Here is a 20,484-nt window from a genome sequence, read left to right as displayed (position 1 = left end):
CTTAAGCTAATTATATAAGTATTTTTATTTTATTCAATATAGTACCCATATTTAGATCATGTATAATGATTACTTCTTTTCCCCTGAATTTGTAGATCATTCTTTTTACTGCTTCTAAGAAGGTGTATGCAGACAAGTTACTGAACATACTAGACCCTAAAAAGCAACTGGTCAGGTAAATTTAATTAAGAAGTAGTGGAAATGTCTGTCACACTGATCTATGAAATTACTATGCTTCTACTTAATTTTGATAGCCATTTTCAGTTGGCTGCATATATAGAGATTTGTGTGTTAAATGGGGAAAATAAGTGAATTTTTTTTAAGCCCCAAAAGTCTTTAAGAGTTCCTAATTATTTAACTCCAGACAGACGTTCTTTAAAGGATACAAAGATCAAATGTATTTATTCACTTGTACATCTGTATCCTCACTTCTTTTGGAATTGAGGGGAAATTGGGGGTATGTGGAATTTTTCACTGTGTGCATGATGTTTTCACTTCCTTCTGTCTCTGAGATAATGCATGTGTTGTCATCTTTTTAATGGCTTAGAGAAATAAAAGTTAATTTTAACAAAAAGGATCAAATTAAACTCTTTTGCTTTTTTCAAGAGCAAATTTATCTTCCATGGAAAGAAAATGTTACATGAAATCTAATTGGAAATTGCAGTTGGTTTAGTCACTCAGGTTTTGCTGATCTGGACTCAGTTCCTTGTGTGTGTCCTGAGCCAGCAGATGCAGTGTGGTCCTGGTTAGATGGGAGTGTTTTCCTGGTTAGATGGGAATTTAAAACAATTTGAAAATTAGTTTCATTATTTCTGTCAACTGAAGTGAGATACCAAGACTCAGCAGTCTTGCTGCATTCTCTAAGGTATAGGAGTTAATGTTTGAGTTTTGATCAAGAGCTGAGATGCCACAAAAGCCTCCTAAAAGCTTTAATAGCTGGGTGTTCATTGTCTTGAATACTTTCTCCCATACTGTCTTAGTGGAAAATCCTAAACTTAATTTCTACTGTTAAAAGTACCTGTATTATTGAGTGGTTTCAGCTATGGTGAAAAGCTTTTCCTAATGTCCACATTTAGGAGATTTTTCCCTTGTAAATAGAATGTGATTTTTTTTTTTTTAATCTAAAGGATCAAAATGTGTCCTGTAGTCAGTTTCCATTTTATCTTCCATATAAGCAAGCTTCAGACACACAAATGAAAATGGTATTTTCTTTTCATAAAAGTATATTATAATTTATGCTCATTTTACCTAACTTTTATAAAAGCATACAAGTGATTTTGCTCTCATGACTTCATTTATTCTGAAGATTTCTATTCAGCACCTCCAGTGTTCCAGGGAACAGTGGTGAGCAACACAAGCCCTTCCCTCTTGGAGCTTTCATTTTTGCTAGGGGACAAATCATAGTCACACAGTTACGTTACAAATTAAAACCCCTCTTTTAAACTAGTTTTATAAAATCTACACATTTGGGAGTTTAAACTTGTTTTATCTAGTTGTATTTTGAAAAAGTTAAAACAGGAAAAACTTTTTGAACAGTATATTGAATGCGTTAGAGTGCTTTAGGGAATCATCTATGTTGGTGACAAGGTAGACTCAGAAATTCCTGTGATCTCTGAATCCCATGAGTCCGAATGCAAATTTGATGACTAGCAAAAGCAGTTTCTTTCTAAAACTGCAAATACATGCTATTGACCCTCAGATTCCTGAATAACTGGAAGGGGTTTAGTATAATTTAATTAAAATAATCATTAGTATCCATATATATATATATTCAGCTGTCTCCTGTGTCTGGTGAATTTGCTGCTATTGGAGAAGAGTTATCAATAGTGATTTGCAGTTATGTGCTGTACCTGCCTCTCCAATTTCCTTGTATCTAAATGTTTATACAAAAAAAATATGGAATCTTATTTAGGTCCAACCAGGACTTAAATTCTTTTGCCTAGTCTTATTTTTTTCAAAGTAGGACTGTCTTTAAACCTTTCAGAGGTAGGTGATCATTTAACTCATGAACATTTAATTAAAAGCATTCTTTGTAATAAGGGAAAAAGAACTGTTTATACTACATTTTGTCTGGTTTTAAAATTCTTCCACTTTTCCATCACCATTGGCCCTGATTAAAATATCAGTTTTGTTGTTGTTAGAGCTATGGCAGATTTTGTTGGTAGAAAATTCCCCTTTCTTGAAATTGGATAATTCAAAATATAGGTATGTGTAAGCCCTAGCTCCTGAAAAATTGTATAGTGGGATTAAGACACAAGGAAGCCAAACTACCAAATAAATTAATGTATGCAAAGTGGAGTATTTCAAGGTGATCTGTATCAGTTATTAGTAATATTCAGAATCTAATATTCTGAGTGCTAAATGGAGATTAATTATTACAAGTATATAAATATTATTATAAAACCTTAATAGCTTTTTAAAATGATATAGCATTTTTCAGTTTCATTGGTGAAAGATAAGTTTACATTTGTAATACTTAAATCTGAATTCATCTTTTCATTCAATCCTTGTTTTTTCAAATGATCTCTCACCCCCCCACACACACACGCATGCAATTAAAATAAAGATGGGTGTTTGGGAAAAGTTGAAATGATGGAATGTTTTGGCCTCTGCACCTTTCCTCAAAAACTATAAGAGAAACTAAAAACATTTTTTTTAAATGCCAACACGGAAACATTCCTTCTTATATTTTCTGTTCTGGCATGTGCAGGGATAGGGAGGCTGTGTGGTCTTCTGGTTAGAGCAAAGGACTGGGAGCCAGGAGGATCCTGGGTTCCAATGCGGGGCTAACCACTGACTTACTGTGTGACCTTGGGCAAGTCACTTGACCTCCTTGTGCCTCAGTCAACCATCTGGAAAATTGGTTAAAAAAGCAGGACCTCGATGACAACCAGATGCTGCATCTGAACTGAGCTTTCCTGGGTAAATAAATTACAAAAACAATTTACAGAGTTTTTAATCCCTCTTTATCATTTAATATAACATTTTGGGATAAAACAAAGTTCTTTAAGGCATGGTAATATTTGGTTGTAAGGTTTCAATAATTGCTAAGGATTTTTTTTTTTTTTTTTTTTTTTTGCGGTATGCGGGCCTCTCACTGCTGTGGCCTCTCCCGTTGCCGAGCACAGACGTGCAGGCTCAGCGGCCATGGCTCAGCGGCCATGGCTCACGGGCCCAGCCGCTCCGCGGCATGTGGGATCTTCCCGGACCGGGGCACGAACCCATGTCCCCTGCATCGGCGGGCGGACTCTCAACCACTGCGCCACCAGGGAAGCCCGCTAAGAATTTTTATAATAAAACTATAGCCCAAAGCTTAGGCCCACACTTGTATTTGAATTTCCTTTGTGAGAGAAAATGATAAGGCTTAACTTGAAAAGCCTATGGTATGTGTATTGTATATGTGTTTCAGTATATGTTGTGCTTTTTACATATATATATATATATATATATATTTTTTTTTTTTTTTTAGTTAATTTGTTTTTACTTTTATGTTTAGGCACCGGCTTTTCCGCGAACATTGTGTTTGTGTACAAGGAAACTATATAAAGGACTTAAATATCCTTGGAAGAGATCTTTCAAAAACTATAATAATTGACAACTCACCACAAGCCTTTGCATATCAGGTAGGAAGAGGGTTGCTAAACAAACTCAGACAAATGCTGCCAAAAGATATGATGGGATAACAGAATTTTCACTGGTGGAATTTCCCTGTTTAGTGTCATCTTTTAGAATTAGGAATGCCAAATTAGTATATTCCTTGTGGAAATTTTTCTTTTAAATGAAGTACAACATACATAAAAATCTGAGTAGTAAATCTGAAGTAGTAAATCCCTAAGAAGGGACTATAAGATATATATCATTTAATAGCATTCTTATCTATTGTTAAATCAGTAATTTGATTGTAAACATGTTTCAGAATTATGAATAGCGTAACCATGTTCTTCTGGTCTGTTTGATTTGGCATTTCAAAATATTTTCTTAGACTATTTTGTCAATATGTTTGTACCCTTTGTCAATGATTCTTAGAAATATAAATTCAACTAGAGGGAATTCCCTGGCAGTCCAGTGGTTAGGACTCAGCACCTACACCTGCTGAGGGCCCAGGTTCCATCCCTGGTCAGGGAACTAGGATCCCATAGGCCACACAGCACAGCATATGACAGATAGATAGATAGATAGATATAGATAGATAGATAGCAGACAGACAGACAAGAGATTAGCCATCCTTGCAAGATATATTTTACATTATGAGTATGTTCATGTGATATGGCTGAGATTTTCTTCAGAATAAATCAGTGCAGAATTGGAATGGTGGAAAGTGGGTTGGGTGTAGATGAAACAAGCTTTGCCCTTAACTTTTCTGTTTCAAAAATGTCCATAATAAAACGTAAAAAAGAATACAAGGGGAAAAATTGCATATGGTATTGAAGTATGTTCAGTTTAGGTCACTACTTTTATTCACTTGCATTTTGAAATAATGTTTTTAAGAATTGGTAATTGGTTCGTAAATAAAATAATTTCAGTTATCCTCCATCTCAAACACAGTGTTCTGCATAAATGTTAAAAGATATTTTATCCTAGAGAATATTTACTATAAAACAAATATGGTTTGTATTTTTGTTTTTAGACCAATGAAATACCATTGAGTCAATTTGTTATGTTCCTACTATGTTTCAGGTTATCTTGCTAGTTGCTGGGAATAAAATAGTGGGACACAGTCCCTGTGTAAGAGTATATATGCTTTCTAATAGTATTCTCTGTTGAGATTGGTAAAATTCCTTTATTCAGAATGCCTAGCATTGACTAATAATATTTCTTGAATGAATAATGTTTTTAGTTATGTTAATGCAAAACTTGTTTTAATGAATATTTCTTATTAAGTTTTATATACACTAAGAATAAATTACTCTGAAAAACCAATTACGTTTCAGTTCCTTCCTTAACATCTGTCTCTTGCACTATTAAGCTGTCAGAGAATATGACAGACATAAACTCTGATGGCATTCCTTTTTTCAAAGGAACTTACTGATTAATGTTTACTAAAATCTGTTACTTTTAAGCTTTTCCAAAGTAGGCAAAATGTAAATGAAAAGAGTTAATTACTTATTTTTCACTTTAGCTGTCTAATGGAATCCCTATAGAAAGCTGGTTTATGGATAAAAATGACAATGAACTTCTAAAATTGATTCCATTTCTGGAGAAGCTAGTAGAACTGGTAAGTCTATCTTATCATTTATCTTTTTGTTAGGTTTTTGTTGCTTTAACTCTGTTGAAATATTTTCAGTTGCTTTATGTGTACTAACTTTAAGTCAACATGGTGGGACATTAGGGCAGAGATTGAAAAAAGATTACAAGCATTTTTGAAACTTATAAATTATATTAAAATTATGTTTATCAGTATTTAAAAATTTATATATCGAATGTTTTATTTTACCAGACTTCCTCTTGCTAACTAGTTGTTACTAACTAGTTGTGTTAAATTGATTTTATAGTTCAGGTCTAGAATTAATGCTTATGGTACTGAAACTTTATTCTGGGAACTTTTTCCTCTGTGTCCATGGATTAATTTTAAAACTACTATATAAAGTAGAATTCATTGGCTGAATGCTTTACCTATCTTTTGGTTTGACCTCTTATTGCATAATTGTTCTTACAAAATTAATACATTAATGATAGGCTTTTTTTTTAAGCTAAATTTAACTGCTTCTGTGTAGTATCTTTTTATTTGGCAAACAAAATAATGTAAATTATAAAATATTGATAAATGGTGGTATAGTTTCTTTGCAAAGTAAGAATGTTCATAATGTTATGAGGATCATGTCTTTGAAATTACGTGGCTTTTAAAATGTCTGTTTCTCCACACAGAATGAAGATGTTCGACCTCACATCAGAGACCGATTTCGCTTGCATGATTTGCTGCCCCCAGATTAAGTACAAAGACTTGTCAAATCACTGAAGGGGGAGAGAATGCAGGACCCTTTTGGACTAAGACAAAAACATTGCCATTACTGTTGAAATTTTGCATTTTTGTACCCCGTCTTGCTTTTCTTATCTTGGTGCCCAATAATAATCAAGGGTTACAGAAAGAGACTTTATCTCAGATTGAATACATACAGTAGGTAGGCTAAAACAGAAGAGTCTTTAGAACTAGTGCAACTTCCAGTGAAATTTTTTTATGTACAGGACATCTGCAGTTTATAAAGAATTCTGTTTCTGCCACCAGCAGTTTGACCTGTAGTCACACAGGATTTTATGATAATAACAGAGATGAAAATGGACTTTTATTTTCTCTCTGTTTGGTGCTCTAAGTGGGTTTGTAGCCACTTTTCTGTTACTTTAAAATTCTCATTTCAACAGGAATGGCCAGTAAAAGTTGTTTTATTTTTCCTGTTAAGGTTTATAACCTTTTTACATTTTTGACCTGTATTAGATTAGAATTTCATTATGCATTCCTTTTAGTTGAGGCGCTTCATAGTTTTCTGGAAATAGTCAATTTTTAGTTTTTTATTATACATTTGAATGGCCGTTTTCCTGCTTTGTCTGCCTGCATATTGTATATTTGTTTAAAAATATTCTCTACTTTTAGTCCATGTAAGTTTCATTTAGAACATGCATTTATATTTTGTTTCTGTAATATTCTACTGTAGGTGAAATCTTTTCAAAAATCAAGAGAGACTGGGTAGATAAGAATATATGAATGACTAATATTCAAAAGATTTAAACCATTGTGATGGCATGTGTTCCCAAGTGGTAATATCTTGCAGTGGCACACAGATTTGATGGATAAAAGGTATACCTCAGACTTCACTGTGCTCACCAATCTTTGAGGAGAATGAGTTTGGTCACCTGTTGGGCTTGATTTGGTTACTGATGCCTTTGGTTTTCTCCAGGAATGAAGTATTCAGCACAGTGATTCAGTATTTTTAGTTATTTTGCATGGGCTGGTAGTACCTCTGTTATGCTCTCAGTTACAATCAATTAAAACTCTGTGTAACAGTCTTGGTACCTTACAGTAGCTATGCATAATCCTGTGGCACAGTAAACTCCCAAGCCACCAATGCAGTTAATATGTTCTCATAGTGGTTTTCTATGCTATATGAAAATAGTCTTCAAGCCTTGGTTCTCTAATGCAGCTACCACAAGAGGTTGATATTTTTATAGTGGCGTGTAATCTCTTTTTCGGGAGGCTTTTTATGGAAGGTAGAATTTGTAAAAGTTAGTATGCTTTGCCTCTCAACTGCATTATCATGCCACAGGCTCAGACTGTTTTTGTGTAAAGGATGTCAAAGAACGGCACTTTTTCTAAAGAGAAGTTTGATATTTTGTATGCTTGTTAAGAAAGTACAGTATTGGAAATTAAAGGTGGACAACTGATAATTGAGGAGTATGTCACTTAATTTTTTATGTATATTACCTGTTTACTTGTACAACTTATTGTACAAATTACATGCAGCTTCATTTTCAAATGAATCCTTAAAATAAGGAAATCTTTTTAGGAAAACATTTAATTTTTGTATTTTTGATTTTAAAGGCATGAGTTATGTCAATTTTCAGTGTATTAATGAAGATTTTAACTTTTCATCAGGTTGAGTGTTTTCTTACTGTATTATCTGTTGTGTATGTAGTTAGCATATTGTGTCACTGAACTGTTTAAAAATCTAGCATGTAGAGCAAGCCTGTTTTGTGGAAAATCCTTATTCATTAAAAAAATAATCATGGCAGATTTTCTGCAAAAAAAAAAAAGCAAAAGCATTTGCAATTCAGAATACTGGGGGTTTTTTTGTTTGTTTGTTTTTAATTTAAAGAAAGGTATTTTGCTTGCAGGAAAAAAATACTACAGATTCATTTTAATGAGAATCTTTGAAATGTATTTATCTTTAGGGCATCTGGGCATCTTTATGCTGTTTGTCTTCTGTCTTTCTTGAAATAAAATGTACATATGTTACCTTTACATATGCTCTTGCTCAAAATTGTGAACCTGGTTACATTTCTCCTTGCTCCCTTTTTATGTTCAAACAGCAAAACCCAAAACCTATACAGGATCTAAACTTTCAGCTTGCATTATAATTGCTGAAAGCTTTTCTGATTAAGTAAATACAGTCTCAACGGGCTTTCCCACAACTAAAAGGGAAATGTAAGCACCTATATATACCACTGTGCCTATAGGCACTTTAAAAACAACTTTTAATCATCTTTTATTGGTAAAGCTGTTTTTGATCCCCTGCTAGCAGAGCTCCTTTAAGTTGACTGACAAATGAATCAAGCCTAACAAGATTCTGTAAAGAAATAAACTAAGGGAGAATTTTATATGTCCTGAGAAAATTTCTTGAGATCAGTTCAGTCTCTTTTTCTTCATTACTTGATTTGAGTCATTTTAAATTTGTTATTAATACAAAATTTAAAATAAGTTATAGAGACAGTTATCCAGCTTCCTCCACTTTAAAATGTGTTATCTTATTACCCCTTCTTTCCTTTATCTGTTGGTAGATATTACCTTAAACATTTCCATTAGTTAAATGGAGGTGTTTATGAATTGAGATGTGCCCAGCCTCTTCAGTTCACACAGAAAACATGAACTCTTAAAAACTGACTAGTAAATGCAGGAGAGATGGATACCTGATAAGACACAGCAAAAGTGACCTATATACACATTACGACTCTGAAGTACATATTATAATTGTGATATTTCCAGTGGTAAATGTCTGACTTTTAAAGACATTCTTTTAAATATTTGTATTATTGTTAGGATGTTTTAATCAGTTGTGTTTTTTAATTCCATGTAATATATGTAGCCCTAATCAGATTTATAGCACCATATTTCTCCTTGGGTCTTAAAAGAGAGTTGACAACAATTTAAAAGCATAAATTGTTTTATATTAGCTAGTATGTATATTTATTTACCTGATGGCTTTATCTTGTTTCCCAAAATTTTGGGGGCATTTGTTGAAAGCATTGTAACTTCTATAAATGGCTATTTTCTTGTAACTGTCAGTGAAAATGGATGTGTACATTGTGTTTTTATATTACTTTGGTTTTCCTGGTTTGTTTGTTTTTTGGGTTTTGGGGGGGGATGGTTAAACATAGAATCATTTTTTTAAAAAAAGTTATCTTTGGCCAATGACTTTTTCAACTAGATATTACTTGCATTCAACCATCTAAAGAAGTTTGTTTTTTACTGTTTTGTTTAGTCAACTTGCTGAAAAACAGAGACTTCATCTCATCAATGAAGAAAGCATTTCATTATCCCTACAAATCTTTGCAGCGAGCACAGACTTCTTCATAAGGACCAGATCTTTTCCACGTCTTGTGTCAATCACATAAAGCTGAAATGTAAAGGACACTGAAGCCTTCATTTAATTGTCCTAACATGATGGTGTTATATACTACATCATTAGCTAGTTAAGGTTTTCTGACCTGACTTCTCTTTGTCTTCCTAGGTATTTATTTGTTATCTCTTTTAAACTTGTGTATCTAAATTAACTTAGTGTTAATAGTCACCCACCAAATAACTATGCCAAGTAACTAGGAAAGAATGTTTATTTTATTTCCCCTTATAGGGGAAGAGTGGACTGGGAACAAAAATGTATGGGCCAAAAGGCCTTAGGTTGTCATTCATTCACTTTCTTATTCCTCTCATGAGCTGTTTTTGAGTATAGTATTTTTTCAGTGCTTATGTGCTTGATTATGTCATTACTTTTCATGTCGTCCCCTGAGTTAAAAGCCTGCTAAGAACCTGTATAAAATACATTTTAAAAATTTCAGAATAAGAACCACAGAACTCAGTATCTTATATTTAAATGCTATTTAAATTATTATTGGAATCCAAGTCTCATTCACTAGGATACATTTTTATAAAATGTTTCTCTGTATCTTGAATTGAAATTACTTGCCCAGAGGCAAGAGTTCCAGGGTTATGTGTTTTGAGAAATTTTTAAAAGGGGAGATGAGAGCAACAAGTTTATACTTACTTTATGGTTTTTATATTAGTTATTAGTATTTTAAAATATATCACTGGTTCCCAAACCTGACTCTTCATTAGAATTACTCTGTGGAGCTTTTGAAATACAGATTCTTGAGGCCTGACCTCTGCCAAATTGTCTCACTGGGTCTAGAGTGGGGCCTGAGAGTTCCGTATTTTTTGAAAGCTCTCCAAGTGATTCTCATAGATTTGGGAAATCACTACTTTACTTAATGTGACAGTGGTTTGGGAGTTGAGAATAGGCAACAAAATTAAGTTTACCAGACATCTCTTTGTGGTAGAGTTTTCTTTTTTTTTTTTTTAACTGGGACCAGATTTCACAGAACTTATTCAAGATGCATGGAGGAATAATAAAGAAGATTGAGGTTACTGCTTATTATCATTCATGTCTTTCATACTTTTTAAGAGTTTGCATTTTCTAGCACTTGGAATAGTTGATCATATACACAGCTGAAGGACATATCCCTGAATGAGACCATTATATATATTAACTGTAAAATATTTCACTATTTTTTTATTTTATAAATCTTTGTAGAAATAAGCAATGAAATACTACTTTCATCTTTTGAAATGGGATTTTTCAAGGCAGTGTCCTTTTGGCATTAAGGTAGGGGGGAGTTAATATTCTCTCTGCCTTTTTCCACATGAATCAATATAAAGTCATGGACATTTAAAATATTCAATTTAATTTCTACATATTTACTATGCAGTATAGCCGTGAACAAGTAATGTAGATTTAGTTTTCTCATCTTCAAATGCCCTGATCACCCTACCTCACAGGGTTGTTGTGGGGATAAATAAAACTTTTATGGAAGCACTTTTCTTTGGTGATATTTTATCAGCCATTAGAAACAATATAATATCTAACAACTTATATTTGTATAGTGCTTTGTTTACAAGTACACAATTTTTTCACATTGCTTTCTCTTTCGATGATCTGTAAGGAACGTAGAGCATGTTACAGATACGGAAAAAACAGATAAGGAAACAAGCTCAGAGAGGGCTGTGACCCAAGACCTCACAGCTGTTCTAGGAGACTTGAATTCAAGTATCATTACCACAGGCTATTTCCCAAGGCGTTGGCATTTTTGTATAATCATGTTTGTACATAAATACAAAGCTTTCCCTAGTTTATAAAATGAATGTAGCCAACAAAGTGTTCTTATAAAAGAATATATTAACTCAGTGCAAAAGCTTGTGGTACAAACTAGGCCCTAGAGTTTAACAATCCAATATTTAAACTAGAAGGAAATTCCATCTTCTAAGTGTACATCTTTATTTTACAGATGTAAAATGTGTCTAGAAAAGTGTCTTCCCAAGATCACAAAGCTGGGATTAGAATCTAGCTCTCTTAATTACCATTACTCAAAGTAATGACTTTAGGAGGAATAACATTCTTAATTTCTGGAACTACCAGAAGTGCAGAAGTTGCATAAAACCTGAATAATGAAGTGGTTAGCTTTAAAAAGTAGAGATAAAATGGCAAGAAAGAACCAGATTATGGTGAGCTAAAATGAAATTATACTTGATGTAATGGGCTAAATAACTTGAACCAGTATAACAACACAATAGCAAGCTGGTCCCACCCCAATCTCTGTGATGAGACTTAAATACAGTATTGTTAACTCTAGTCACCATACTATACGTTAGATCCTTGGAACATTAGATCCTCAAACCACTAGAAGTCTGTACCCTTTGACCAACATCTCTTCATTTTTCTCACCCCCTCACCCCAGTTCCTGGCTGGGATGAGACTTGATAACTATTTTCCCTGGGCTTGAAAGGAGTGTAATGCACACAGACTGGTTTGAGTGTCACTGCAGTAGGCCTTTAGAAATAAATGACTGGACTTGGGAATAGCTGACTTAGGAGTATGGGTAATAAAAAGGAAAGTTCAGAGTCAAAAGACCTGAATTCAAGAACTTAAGAACTCATCCACTTACTAGACAAAGGAGTTCTCTGATCCTTAATTTGTTCATCTGTAAAACGGGTGGTGAAACATGTATACAAATAACTACCAGAACTGAAATGTTAAAGCAGCTAATTTTCTTGAGAGTGTGTGAGATCTATACAGGGTGTTGGGAGATGTCTGAAGCTAGAGGGGGCAGAAATGAGCAGTAGAATCAGGTTATTGTAATACCACAGATGTCAGGGAGATTTTTAAAGAAAGACATGAGCAGCAAGCAGTCTGGAAAGAAAGACTGGAGAAGTGGTAATGGAGAGGTCACCTATGATTGTTAAGAACAGCGGTCCCCAACCTGTTTGGCACCAGAGACCAGTTTTGTGGAAGACGGTTTTAACACGGCCTGGTGGTGGCGGGAGGGATGGTTTCGGGATGATTCAAGCGCATTACATTTATTGTGCACTTTATTTCTATTATTATTACATTGTAATATATAATGAAATAGTTACACAACTCACCATAATGCTGACAGGAGGCGGAGCCTAGGCGGTAATACGAGGGACGACGGGAAGTAGCTTGTAAATACAGATGAAGCTTCGCTTGCTCACTGGCTGCTCACCTCCTGCTGTGCGGCTCGGTTCCTAACAGGCCACCGACCGGTACCTGTCCGCAGCCCGGGGGTTGGGGACCCCTGGTTAAGAACATTTTGGGTGAAAATAATGCTAACTGCGAAGGAAGAAATGGAGGATGAGGAAATTAAAGAGTGAGTATTAAATGGCTTGAGAAGTAAGTAGTTGGGGTAGCAGGCTCATGTAAATGACTTGACGAGTTAGAAGTCTCTTAGTAATCAGTGAACCAAATGAACTAGAGCTTTTAGTGGCTCCCATATACTGAGCTTTAATGTTATATTTGATGTATGACAATTGTTGAAGGTAGCTGTAAGTAGCCTTTCTGATGACAGTAAAAGTCATTTAAAAACACTGCCTTAACTATGCTAGGCTCTGTGGATGGCAGAAGAAAGCAAACCTGACACTGCCCTCAAGCTAACAGGCTAGCAGTGGAGACTGACATTTGCTGGGAAAAGGAACACGAACGAAAAGACTGGCTTTGAGGGCTAATAACACAATCTAATCTGAAGTCAGGCTTGGATTGGCTGAAGTATTAAGTTGAGATCTGTAGAACATTTATTGAAAGAATATTAAGCCAGGCTTGGTTGGGGGAGGGGGTAAAGTTAAGCAAGGGGATAAATAATCAGATTTGTTTTAAAAAGATCACTTTGACTGCTGAATAGGGAATAGATTGAGTGGGAGACCAGTTTGAAGAAATACAGACGTTGACCTAATTCGTTCCACACAAAGAATTTCCTTTCTCCACGATAATATGGTTAATGTATTGGGTTAATGTATTAACCCAATGTAATGTAATGTATTAATGTATTGGGTAGCATCGTAATGGACAATCTGAGGTCGGAGATTGGTAAAGTTCTAGGGAAAGTATGGCTTGCCCAGCTTAATGATAGAAATGGGAAGGTACTCTAGGATTTTATGGCACCATATAAAAGTTAAGTATGGAAAAATGTATAGGAGTTGAAAGGAGACAGATGCTGTCATTTCACGTCTTGGGTAGGCTCTTTAGGGGAGGAGGGTTAAAATTGAAAAAGTCATTAGTTGTTTCTACATCAAATCATGTGAATCAAATCAGTGATTTTGGTATTTTATAAATGAGTGTTTTTTTTTGGGGGGGGGGGTTGGCCAAGTGGGCCAGCATGTGAGATCCTAGTTCCCCAACCACGGATGGAACCTGTGCCCCCTGCACTGGAAGTGCGGAGTCTTAACCACTGGACCGCCAGGGAAGTCCCTATAAATGAGTTTTAATCTGGTTCTATTTGCAATTAAAACCGCCTCCTCAGCCTGGCCTTATTTCATCTTTAGGAGATTTTGAGTCTGGTGCTTAAGGCACTTCACTTAAAAATAAGCCATAAGCAGCCCTGCTTCTTTTCTGCTGGCATTTACTCTCCTATGGCTTTAATGATGAAGCTTCTTAAAGGCAGAGGTTTTAATGTTAATTTGTTCAACAAACACTGATCAGTCACTCTGCTCATCTGTAAGATGGGAATAGTGTTATGTGTGATTATAGGGTTTCCCTAGAGATTAGTGTGTGGATCACAGATTAGTTTTAAGGAATAATCAAAGTCTCCAGCACAGAGTTCTTGACAATTGTCTCCCAGCTTCTTTATTTCAAAAAGCAGCATGCACAATTCTGTGAATAAATTCTATTCTCAATTTCTGTTTCAAAACTTTATCAATGAAGCATACATATAGCCCATGTATTTTTTGCATAGCACCTCCAACTCTCACACCCTATTTTCAATTGCATGTTGTTTAATACCGTGAAGTTAACACCCCAGAACCTAGAATAGTACTTGGTACAGGGTAGGCCGTCAATAATTATTTGTTGAATACATGATATAATGAATGAGCTCATATTTCAAAGTTTGAACTTCAATTTATAAGTCCAGAAAATTGATTCTGAATGTGCAACTCAGAATTGATGAAATTCAGAGGAATTGGTTCACACTAACTAAACTCACAAAACACTAATTTTTAGGCCAAATATCAATTCCATTCATTTACCTCCTTATGAAACTAAATCACAGTCCGATGCCAGCTTGGTAAGGGTAGAACCAGAGAGAAGGTCTACTGAAAGAGAATCATAACGGCTAATATCAAGTCAACAGGATGCCCTCATCTTCATTTCTGCTAGGTATCTGCCAGAAGTCTGCAGGTCAGCTTAGCCTTTTCTCTGGGGACTGTCCAAATCTTGTTCTTTGGCCTCACCTCCCCTATATTTCACCTTCTTTCTGTTAACATTTTTTGTTTGTTTGAAGGTACATTGTCTTAGAACATCTTCAGGCAAGTAAATACAGATGGCTGTACCACCACTTCAGAAATACACAGGCTTGCTTTCCTGAGTCTTCACCTTGGGATATTCGATTGAATCTGGCACCTTCTTAGCCAGTCATTTACTATTTCCTAGTTCAGGTCATTGCTATAATGCTGTGGGCTTACTAGTAATATATTAAAAAAGCAGCTTTCTTTGGGGTGCAGCCGTATTAATTTTCTTTTGAGACTACCTTTCATGAGGAGAAACAATGGCCTGATGGGCGAGTTTTTCTTTGAGGAAAAAACCAGTTTTGCCTAGAAATTTATTCATGCAGTCATTCAACAGTTATTAAGTGCCCACTATGTGCCAAACAGACTGAAGTATACCAGAGCTTAGCCTCTCAAGATTTCTTATCTGCAGATAAGACTACTATGATGTATTCGTTAAAAATTTTAGCTGAGGCCAATAATGGAATTTACTGGAAAGATACTGGCGTACCTCATGGCATTTAAGGAAGAGCTGGACAACTGGACCTCAAGGGAAGGCAAGAGGAAGTAAGGTCGCTTGGGAAATCATCACTTCATCAGGAGGTCTTTCCTTCAGGCTGCTGTCATCTGCCACCAACTCCCAGGCCCTGAGAGTCTTGAGTTCCAAATTCTAAAGTCCTGGGAAAGAGAATCTTTCCGTTATCACTGTATAACAATTCACCTCAAGACTTAAGAGGCTTAAGATAAGTTATCTCTCACAGATCTGTGGGCTGGCTGGGCTCAACTGGACAGCTCTTGCTTGGGGTCTTCTGTGGTTGTGATCAAATCGTAGTTGTGGATTGCAAATTCCCTGGTGGTCCAGTGGTTAGGACTCCAAGCTTCTACTGCAGGGGGCCCGGGTTTGATCCCTGGCCAGGGAACTAGGATGCCACAAGCTGCACAGCAAAAAAAAAAAAAAAAAAAAAAAAGGGTAGCTGTGGATGGAATCATCTGACAGTTCAACTAGACTGAATGTCCAAGATGACTTCTTTGCTCCTGTGTCTGGCATCTCTGCTGGGATAATCTGGAACAGCCAGGGGCTGGATGAATACTTCTCTCTCCCTAAGCAGGCTCTCTGTAAAGTTATCTTGAAACAGCATGGCAATCTTAGGGTAATAAGACTTCTTAAATGGCAGCTGGCTTCTACCAGAGTGAGCATTCCAAAAGGCACAGGTGGAAGCTGCAAGGCTTGTTGTAGCCTAGCCTTGGGTGTCACTTCTGTCCTATTCTACTGGTTAAATATGAATCATAGGGCTACCCCAGACTCAAAAATTATATAAGGGCTTGGATACTATTCATTAAAGGGCCATCTTTGGAGACTAGCTACCAGATAATTTGATGGTTCCACTGGGTTATTTATATCCCACCTAGGGGCAGATTCAGATTTTATACAGCTTGAAGCATATACAATTTGGAGGGCTTTCTTGAAGAATGGAAGGGGCCTATGCAATGAGGGGCCCTGAAGCTACAGCTTCATTAGATTCATAGATAATCTGCTTCTGACCCCCCTTCTCAAATCAGCTATGGTAAGGGAGTAGAATGGCTTGGGGAGCCCACCTACTCTTGTATACTAGGACGATTTCCAGAAAAGGAGAAATCATTGTGAGCTTTCCCCACTCCTCACCATAAGTGTCCAGTGTTCAGTTCAATATAATCTGATCATTTGAATGTTTAGAACTCAGGTCTCCTGACTTACAACAGTGAATTTTCAAATATGCTATATTGCATAGCATTTTAAAATTTGTATTAAAAAATGTAGTAGAATTGGAAGGATACAAAATTTTTTTTTAACTTACTATCCTTTATATACCTTTTTCTCCTGGCTGCTTTTAAATGTTGATGTCCTTCAAGGTTTCTCATTCTATCCTATCTTCAGATGGCCTCTACTTCACTTGATTCCATCCACCCCCATCATCAGATAACTCCTAATCCTCTATCTGTGGCTCAGACCTCTCTAGTTCCAAATATATACTAGACGTTTCTATTTGGATGCCTCAGAGGAATGTCAAGATCTGTGTGGCCAAAACTTAACCTATCCTCATTCCTTATTATGATGAGAAACACCATTCAGCCATCTTCAGAAACATTTACGGAGCATTTACTACATGCCAGGCACTGGGAATACAGTAGCAAAGAACACAGACAAAATACCTGTGCTCCAAACAGATATTAAATAAGGAAACAAGGTCATGAGAAATTGTGATAAATGCTATGACAAAACCAGAGCGACAAGATGAGTAACTGGGAGAGGCCCCTTGCTGGAGGGAGAACAGGGAAGAACTTTCTACAAAGGTAACACCTGAATTTTGGAGGAAGAAAAGCCAACCATGTAAAGGTGTGGAAAGAGCACTGTGGACAGAAAGAATAGCAAGCACAAAGTCCAAAAATAGGAAAAGGCTTAGTAGCCTCAGAGGGCCAGTAACAATGATGTTAATGAGACGGAATGGCATCATAAGGGGGTTGGTGGGAGGTAGGAGTCAGATGGTGCAGAGCCTTGTAGGCCATCATAAGGAGTTTCAGAATCTAAATCCAAAACAAACAAACAAACAACACCAAGAAGCCACTAAAGGGATTTCAACTAGGAGGAAGGGGTGTGATGATCTAATTTACATTTTTTAAATAAACTGCCTGGTGTATAGTGAATGGACTGTGGAGAGGGAAGAGTAGAAGAAGGAAAACCAATTGAAAGCATATTATAGTAGAACAGCCTAGAGAAAGCTTGGATTAAGGTGGTAGCAAGAGACATGGATTCGAGATTAACATTGGAAGTAATTCACAGACCTTGGTGATGGACTAAATTTAAGGGGTAAGTGAGAGGAAGAAAGCAAGGATAGCTCCCAGGTTTTTGACTTGAGCACCTATAGCTGGATGTTACTTCCACTCAATCTCCAAAGGCATCATCCTCTACAGCTCCCCTCCCCTCCTCCTCCATATCCAGTCAGTCACTGTGTTAGTCAGGGTTATTCAGAGAGACAGAACCAGTAGCATGTGTATATATAGAGAGAAAGATTTATTTTAAGAAATGGCTCACAGGGAATTCCCTGGCTGTCCAGTGGTTAGGACATGGCACTTTCACTGCTGAGGGCCCGGGTTCAATCCTTGGTTGAGGAACTAAGATCCCACAAGCTGTGCAGCGCAGAGAGAGAAAGAAAGAAAGGAAGGAAGGAAGGAAGGAAGAAAAAGGAAAAGAAAGAAAAATTGGCTCACGTAATTGTGGGAGCTGGCAAGTCTCAAATCTGCAGGGCAGGTCAGCAGGCTGGAGACCCATGGAAGAGCTGATGCTGCAGAGTCCAAAGGCAGTCTGTAGGCAGAACCCCTTTTTCCTCAGTGTGTTTTCTTTTCTTTTTTTAAAAAATTAATTAATTAATTTTTTTTTTGGTTTTCGTTGCTGGGCGTGGGCTTCCTCTAGTTGTGGAGAGTGGGGGCTACTCTTCATTGCGGTGCACGGGCTTCTCATTGCGGTGGCTTCTCTTGTTGCGGAGCTTGGGCTCTAGGCGCAGGGGCTTCAGCAGTTGTGGCACACGGCTCAGCAGCTGTGGCTCACAGGCTCAGCAGCCGTGGCTCACAGGCTCTAGAGCACAGGCTCAGTAGTTGTGGTGCCTTGGGCTTAGTTGTTCTGAGGCATGTGGGATCTTCACGGCTCGAACCCGTGTCCCCTGCATTGGCAGACGGATTCCCAACCACGGTGCCACCAGGGAAGTCCCTCAATGTGTTTTCTTTTTTTTTTTTTGCGGTACGCGGGCCTCTCACTGTTGTGGCCTCTTCCGTTGCGGAGCACAGGCTCCGGACGCGCAGGCTCAGCGGCCATGGCTCACGGGCCCAGCCGCTCCTCGGCATGTGGGATCCTCCCGGACCGGGGCACGAACCTGCGTCCCCTGCATCGGCAGGCGGACTCTCAACCACTGCGCCACCAGGGAAGCCCCCCTTTTTAAAAAAAATAAAATTTAAAAAATTAATTAATTAATTTATTTTTGGCGGTGTTGGGTCTTCGTTGCTGCGTGTGGGCTTTCTCTGGTTGCGGCGAGCGGGGGCTACTCTTCATTGCGGTGTGCGGGCTTCTCATTACGGTGGCTTCTCTTGTTGCAGAGCACGGGCTCTAGGCACGCAGGCTTCAGTAGTTGTGGCTCGCGGGCTCTAGAGCACAAGCTCAGTAGTTGTGGCACACGGGCTTAGTTGTTCCATGGCATGTGGGATCTTCCCAGACCAGGGCTCGAACCCGTGTCCCCTGCACTGGCAGGCAGATTCTTAACCACTGCGCCACCAGGGAAGCCCTCGGTGTGTTTTCTTAATGCCTTCAATTCATTGGATAAGACCCATCCACATTATGGAGGGTAATCTGTTTTACTAAAAATCTGCGTCTTAAAGGTTAATCATAAACAAAAAATACATTCACAGCAACAACTAGACTAGTGATTAACCAAAAACTGGGTACCATGGCCTAGCCAAGATGACACATAAAATTAATCATCACAGTCACTAAATTCTGTTGATTCTGACCCTTAACTATTTATCTGATTGGTTCCTTCCTCTTTGGCCACTGCCTTGCTTTAGGATGGTGTTCTTCTCTATTAATTCATAAAATATTTACTTATGTATTAGATACTGTGCCAAATGCTGGAGATATAACTGTTAATAAAAGACAGATTGTGCCCTAGGGACCTTACATTCTAGTCTTTCCTTGCCTTCTGTCTTACCTCCTTCCAATCCCTCTTTATCAACGGATGGCTGTATAGCATTGCCTCTCACACTTTAACGTACAATCATCTGAGGATCTCGTTAAAAGGCAGATTCTGATTCTGGGATGGAGTCTGAGATTCTACATTTCTGACAAGCTCCCAGGTGTTGCTGATCAGGAACAAACTTTGAGTAAGTGGGCTGTAGGATATCTTTTGGAAGACCATCTTTTATAAAATGTGTACTATTTGTAGACTCTGAAAAGGTACACAAGAAATGGGAAACATAGTTGCCACCAGAAAAAACAGAATGGCTGATCACCGTGTATACCCTTTTGTAACTTGAACGTTGTACCAAGTACGTGTGTTACATATTCAAAAATAAATTAAGAAAACAACAAAAACAAAATAAAAATATCTGAAACTGCACGCCTCTGAAAATCCTGCAGTGGAGCCCAATGGCCCGAAGGACAGAGTGCAGGTTAACCCATCTTAAACCCTTTATTACGATCAGTTTACCTGTTCAGCTTATCTCCAGTTGCGCCATTCAGTCAGACCAGGGACCACATGCAATCTTTCTACGGGAAATGCACTGGAGCAAATTTCACTTGGTCTTTAAAACTCGTTACTGCAGTGCTTACCCTCCCGAAGCCTTTCAAGTGGCCTACCGCTCCCCGCCAGCCCCCCGCGGTTTATGTTACCCATTTACATTTAACCTCGCAATGCTTCTTTTTGTTGTAGTCATCGCACTGTGTCGAAATTTGTTTACATGTCTATTTTTGCTACTTGATTGTGCGCTCCTTTAGGGCAAGGCTAGAGTTTATGCTTAGCGCAGACCGAGTTCCGAAATTATTCTGCGAAAGAATGAATCATGTATTGGCTTCAAGGAGCTCAAAGGAAGGGAAAATCCTTGAGCACTGGGGCTGCCTTCGATCCCTTCGTGACGAACTGGAGGCAAGTGTGCCAGAAGCTGACTCTGAGCACCCTCGCTGGAAAGGCTGCCAGGAGCTCGGCCCTCTC

General features: G+C 37.5%; 1 protein-coding gene across 2 annotated transcripts in view; it reads left to right on the top strand.

The window, feature by feature from the left end:
- Positions 1 to 7,951, top strand: part of CTDSPL2 (CTD small phosphatase like 2) — a 67,453-nt gene extending 59,502 nt beyond the window's left edge. Inside the window, exons 10-13 of one of the 2 annotated variants that reach the window (XM_029238570.1) lie at positions 96 to 175; positions 3,497 to 3,623; positions 5,120 to 5,215; positions 5,866 to 7,951. In XM_029238570.1, coding sequence (XP_029094403.1) covers positions 96 to 175; positions 3,497 to 3,623; positions 5,120 to 5,215; positions 5,866 to 5,931 — 369 coding nt within the window. In that variant the 3' untranslated portion in view covers positions 5,932 to 7,951. The remainder of the gene's footprint in view (positions 1 to 95; positions 176 to 3,496; positions 3,624 to 5,119; positions 5,216 to 5,865) is intronic. The other variant, XM_029238571.1, reaches the window with a different exon arrangement.
- Positions 7,952 to 20,484: the final 12,533 nt, after the last annotated feature.

Source organism: Monodon monoceros, unplaced genomic scaffold (genome assembly GCF_005190385.1).
Source record: "Monodon monoceros isolate NGI ecotype Baffin Bay Population unplaced genomic scaffold, NGI_Narwhal_1 Super_Scaffold_21, whole genome shotgun sequence".
Classification (NCBI taxonomy): Eukaryota; Metazoa; Chordata; class Mammalia; order Artiodactyla; family Monodontidae; genus Monodon; species Monodon monoceros.
This window is presented reverse-complemented; position numbering and strand designations above follow the sequence as displayed.